Source organism: Emydura macquarii, unplaced genomic scaffold, assembly GCF_026122565.2.
Source record: "Emydura macquarii macquarii isolate MOO-44397 ecotype Brisbane River unplaced genomic scaffold, CSIRO-AGI_Emac_v2 contig_3328, whole genome shotgun sequence".
NCBI lineage: Eukaryota > Metazoa > Chordata > Testudines > Chelidae > Emydura > Emydura macquarii.
The window spans coordinates 7,322,098-7,328,097 of record NW_027133465.1 but is presented as its reverse complement, the minus strand read 5'-3'; the positions used below and the strand labels follow the sequence as shown (position 1 = coordinate 7,328,097).

General features: G+C 45.6%; 1 protein-coding gene across 4 annotated transcripts in view; it reads right to left on the bottom strand.

Moving 5' to 3' along the window:
- Positions 1 to 1,608: 1,608 nt before the first annotated feature.
- PPME1 (protein phosphatase methylesterase 1) overlaps positions 1,609 to 6,000 on the bottom strand; it is a 45,096-nt gene continuing 40,704 nt past the window's right edge. For all 4 annotated transcript variants that reach the window (XM_067533328.1, XM_067533330.1, XM_067533329.1 and 1 more), the window contains 2 exons: positions 5,797 to 5,864; positions 1,609 to 3,911 (listed from right to left, as the gene is read on the bottom strand). In XM_067533328.1, coding sequence (XP_067389429.1) covers positions 3,893 to 3,911; positions 5,797 to 5,864 — 87 coding nt within the window. In that variant the 3' untranslated portion in view covers positions 1,609 to 3,892. The remainder of the gene's footprint in view (positions 3,912 to 5,796; positions 5,865 to 6,000) is intronic.

The window sequence follows — 6,000 nt, the reverse complement described above, 5'->3', positions numbered from 1 at the left end:
TGCCAGCTTGCTGCCCAACTAATTACTGCCCCACTTATGTGTCTCCACCATGCCCTGGAGCGACCGTTAGGAGGCAAGAGGGTAGGTCAGTCTGCAATGCCCTAGTTCAAGTCTTAGCCCAGTACTGACACATTACCAACAAGGGAGCCAACTTGATACGTGGTACAGGTACGTTTTCGAAGAACCAGTGCAAGACCACAAACGTTTCACAGCCATGAGAAAGAAACTTTTGTCACTACAAACATAGGACTTTATTGGGCGATCGAGTAGGGTTTGTGCTACCACCGAGCTATCCAGTCATTCCCCTGCATTTTACAGCTGAGTTCGGCATTACAATGCAAAGAACACCCAGCTGGTCTATTCTGATAGACTAAACAACTCGTTACAGGGATTCTACCCCTCAAATCTAATGACAGCTCCCAACACTGCCATACCCTAACGTAACCCTGTCGTGCTTTGAATTTGTACTGGAGGTATTTTATTTTTTAATAAGGGTGGTACAGCTATTCAGAACAGTGTTTCCATTTACCATGGAGGGACAAAATATTTAGCTGGCGTTGGTCTAACTGCCCATGCCATTTTGAAAGTGTTTGACAAGGCCAGGTTGAGAGGAAAAGGCAAAGAGACAAGCCTTAAAAGAAAAGCAAACTCCATACAGCAAGCATGTTAATGTAAAGTGACAGGAGTTTGATTTTCAACTGCACACATGCACAGGAACCTCCCTCTAGATTAGTGTTTCCAAACACCAGACTAATGTAACTGCCATTAAGATGTAAGTATGTGTAAATGAGCATCACGCAGCTCTAGTTTCAGTAACAAGGCAAAGCTGCACATTCCTGTAATACCAGAGGTATGGTTTTTTGTTTAAAAAAAAAAGACATTTCTGTGACCCATGTATCACTTAGTCTCCTATATTTGGTTCCGAGAACCCTGGGCATTTAGCAAGACTGCTCATGCATTAAGTCTGAATTAAAAAACTTAAACCAGATTCCCAAATAAACAAATTGTATCTTGTGTCCCCTCAGCCACAAGATTTTCCATTGTTAAAGGCTCCATTGATCATTAATCTAATGCAACCTGAAGAGAGAGCTCTAAGTAGTTACGGATGCAATACACAAATGGTACCATTTTCATTAATGTACCCTTCCTCCCCGGTATGTTTGCCATTTACACAGAATCAATGATTTATTCAAGGGCCATGGAGACCGGGGAGAGATCAGGGGCTGGTGGATTTCCTAGCTCCATGTTTTTAATAAGCTTCCCAGCCAAGAAATGTATTTTCCCCTCATCTCTATGGAGTATTTTCCCTGCAGTTTGTATTATCCTTTAACTGAACGTTGTTTACCTCCGTCTGCAGCACTGAGACATTTTGCAGCATCTTCCTCCCTGAACGTCACTAAGAAAATTTTGCACGTGCGTCAGACTCACAAAGTTGATGCAGTTCAACCAAAGGGGTCAGTGCAACATCCTGCCACACAAACGATTTTTCCTGCCCTCTGAATCTGCTTTCTACAAACTTAAAGCTAGTTGGATCCCCACAAAGAACATCCATTCTCTGCTACAAGTCAGGACTTGAAGAGCTTGGCATAAAACATAGCCACACCAGAAGAGGTTGTGAAATATTTATTTTTCATAAAACAAGGTCATAATTGCCAAGGCGTAACAACAAAAAAACATTTCCAGGGAGCCAATGGCACAGTGCATGGAAATATAGCCACTCACTACCCTTGTGGTGCTACAGCAAAGGGTTAAATAGAAGGTGTTTTACTCTTTGTGGAGCCATCTGATAAACCAGTTCCCTCCCGAGAAAGGGAGAGGACAGCACAAGAGATGAACATGGGGAATCATCTAATCCCCACAAGGGATTTAAGCACATGACAGAATTTGACTCCAGTGAGACTATTCACATGCTTGAAGTTAAACACAAGGTTAAGGTAGCTTGCTAAATGAAGGCCTTGGTTAACACTGCATACCACTGCTTCGGTTCCCACCCCCACAAACAGTTTGACAACCAGCGTAATCTGAAAAGGGGCAAGAATCTTGCAAGATATGCAGTGGGGAAAATGGAGTTTTCTGTTGTATTTCTCAATTAGAAACGGACTTCAGTTGTTGGAAACCATGAAACTATTCAGCAGACAGACTAGAACGCACTTAGTCCTGGGTCCTTATTGGTCAGTGAGCAAAAATCACATGGGTAACCAATGCTAGGTTGTGACTGACAGGGAAGGCTACACAAAGAGCCATAAACCCCTTGTTTAGCACATCAGCATCAATCGCCTATGTGTCCGATGGACGCAGAACTCACCTGGAATTGCAAATTTCTCGTTTCTTATCCAGTGATTTCAGACTCTGATATGTGGGAGAAAGGAATACGCAGCCAGACCACAGCTGAAGAGTCCAGCACTTACGCGTGTGTGAATCAGACAAAAGAAGAGAACAGTAGTTCTCCCTCAGGGTAAACATTATGCTTGACTGGGCTTTACCTGCTATTTGTACCACTTCCCTCTCATCCCTACCAGCTCTGCACAAACGTAAAGGATTTACCACAGCCATGGATCACATCTCCAAGGCCAGGTGAGAAACAGGGCGGTGCTTCAATTAGCAGAGTCACTTCATCATTCAGCACGAGAGGGTTAGCGAATAAAGCCCCGTTTTTATTATTTGAAAAACACCAATAATATTGTTGCAAACAGCTCCAAGTGGAACTGTTCTATTGCTTTTGTGGAGGGGATTTCACAGGTGAAAAGGATCTAATGAATTATCCAGGGCTGGTCTGTGCCCTGAAGCAACTCTCTCATAGCTACTGCATTTAGAAAGAAAAGCCTGAAGCTGATCAGTACTAAATGTCAAGTACAGAACAGCGACTTTCCCACAGTACATGAAGCTGGACCTCACATGCACAGCAAGCAACTGCTGGGGCCCCAGGGTCAGACGGCTGGTGGGATTTCCCCCCGTCGCTCCCTCCTGCTAGCTAGCTCAGCATCCCATCCACTGCCCGGTTTGCCTACTTTCCTCCTCAAAGCTGGTACCCAGGGTGCCAATCCCCGCTTGTGTGCGGTGACAAGAGGTGCAGAACCAGTTAGGCAGAAACTGCACAAGCAGAGAACGGCCACTGGCTTGTTTGTGATGGCTCATGAAGTTACTGGCGATATTGTGGCTTACTCTTCATGTAGAGCCCCAGGCCGTTGCCCACTGAGTGCTTGCAATAGAGAGATTTGCTGAGGCAACTCTCCTCCAGAGAGCCTGGAAATGAACTTGTCAAGGAAGTGGCAGGACCCTCAAAGGAGCTCATGGTCCCATTTTCCTAGTCCTGCCCTTAGTGGAATTGGAAGAGGAGGTAAATCATAGTGCAGTCGGTTCTCCCCCTGACAATTTACAGGCCCTAAAAATCATATGGCCAGCCCTGGGGAGATGAAAAACTCTGAAAGAAACTGGGTCCTCACATGCGTAAAAAACAAAAAAACAGTGTTGAGGGGCCATTTCCCATGTAGTTCCACGAAGAAATCCTGAGGCCTTCAGATTTGCTGCAATGCCCTTTGGGGATCCGGTCTTCCCAAAGCCCCTTGGTGATTGTGTTCAACAAAGCCTGAGGATTCATGGACATAAGAGATATGTTCTACTTGGGGTTTCCGGTTGTTTCTTTGTGATAGCGGAGAGGAGCCCGTGTCCAAGAAACCGACGAGCTTCGCAAGGGTCTTGGATATGAGCTGCCTCCCGGCAAAGAATTTCCAAGCCATTTACACATTTTGGAGAAACCAGTTCTGTGGGACGAATCTCATGCCAATTTCTCGTCATTGCTGAACTGGGTAGATGAGAAGGATATGGATACATCACAGTGGCCTCTGGTGCAGTTTATTTACAACGGAACTCGGTGCTGGAGAACATCAGGATATTAACAAGCAGGAAACACACTGGCGGGGGGCAAGAAGAAGATTATAAATTACATCCCAATGATCCGCCATAGAGTTCAAATCCACACCACCCAACGTAACTCACTAATGCGAATAAAGCTGAAACTCAAAGGATCTATAATGTAGGTTAAGTCTACTTGGGGAATGCCCCGATCGGGTGCCTGCAAGCAGAACAGCAATATAGATACCTAGCTCTCACTGTTACTAGAGTTTTATCCTGCTTTCTATGGCTTAAAGCAGCAGACTGCAGACACGTCTATTTTGAAGCTGCTGTCAAGTACAACCATGATAGCAGTAGCAACAGGCTAATGCCTCATAATCCTCACAGGCATGGCACAGCTTGCCAAATCCTGTTATGGGCTCAGATGCAGCATCATGTTGCCCTGGGGACTTCTCCTTCCATTGCTTTAAAGCACACACTCACTGTACGCTTTCCTCAGGTTTCACGTTCTTATTATTAACAGTTCAACCTTCATCCTGCCTCTCACCAACAGGCACGGGATGAGTTCACTTGCTCATTGATACCACTTCCCCTAAAAATACTGTCACTTCAGGGGTGGAACATGATCACTTTTTTGGCCTAGTAACTCTGACCCAAAATCTCCAGGAGGAATTTTGGGACATGACACCTGGGTAACCCTCTTTTTCTTACAGATCTTTAATGACAGGTGGTCAGGACAACACTGTTTCATACCTCATCTAAAAGATGTTCCTCCAGCAGCTCAACGCCTCCTACCATCAGGTTAAGGAGGTCTCCAAACTTTTACCTTGAGCCCCACACCCCCAGCTGTGGTTGGGAGCCAGAGCCATGGTCAGGACCACAGCTGGGGTTGGGTCTGTGGCCAGGAGTGGAGCTGTAACTGGGCCACTGTCAGGGCCCGGGGCCAGGAGTGGAGCCGTGGCCAAGCCAGCAGCCAGAAGCTGTGGCCGGGCTAGGAGCACAGGCCAGAGTGGGGTTTTGGTGGTGCTCCCTCCACGCACCCCCTCATCTCCCCCAGGAGCACTGGCCTGGGCCCTGCCCCCCCAAACATTCCTCCACACCCTAGGGAGGCCCACCCCACAGTTTGGGGACCTCTGGGCTAAGGCATCAGTTCAGTATTGCCTTGTTATTGTATAGGAGACCTTGGGAGTCAAGAGGCAGCAGCCAGCCGCGCTCATTCCATTCACCTTATGTATTTCTTGTACGTTATCTAGACTCATTAACCACCCTGCCAAGAGAGGAGCTTTGGCTCCTGAAATTCATTACGATGGGAGAATACAGGAGGCTGTCATGGGTGACACAGCAGTGAGATTTGAGAGGCAAACAACGCAGCTTTAAGCTTTAAATGTATGTTCTTGCTAATGTTTTTTGGCAGAGGAAACATGCTGGAAATTGTGTTTTTCTATGACAGAGACCCAGAGCACAAGAACAGCCATAGTAATGTTTAGAATTTGGAAGACATTCTCCACCCCATTACGTAGTTTGAAAATAGGTCATTCTTGGATCCTAAACTATTTACAGTGACAAGATCAGTTTAACACAGTTCAATGAAATTGCTAGTTTTGCCCCATCAGGGATAAGAAATCAACTAGGTCAGGCCCATTTCTTCTCCTCCCTACAAGACTGAGTTTTATTACCACAATTAGTATGTTAAAATATGAGACATTTAGAGACAGTGAAATCTTTACACATTGAACATGAAATACAATACTGCCTGTGCTCTCGGCTGTATATTTACATGCTGCTTTTAATGTTACGTTAAAGTTCCAAGCTGATCCTTATTTCCCTTTCCACACAACAACTTGTTATACTCATCTCTCCCCCCCGGATGCACACAATGAATGCAAGACTTCCCGTGGGGAACAGGAAGAGAATCATGCAGCCCTAGCACCCAGAGATCCTTACCACTGAAATCCACCAATTGGTTCTGTAAACCTGTGACGGATCAAGAAAGTTGCAACAGCTTCAGCAACCTGAAGGGGGGGAAAGGAATCAGAGTTTAAAGGGACACAGTCAACTTGAAACCTAGTTAGTTTCAAAATGTAAGGTAGTTCAAAATACTATATCTACCCCCCATTTTTTATACTTTTTTCCACCCCACCTCAGTGT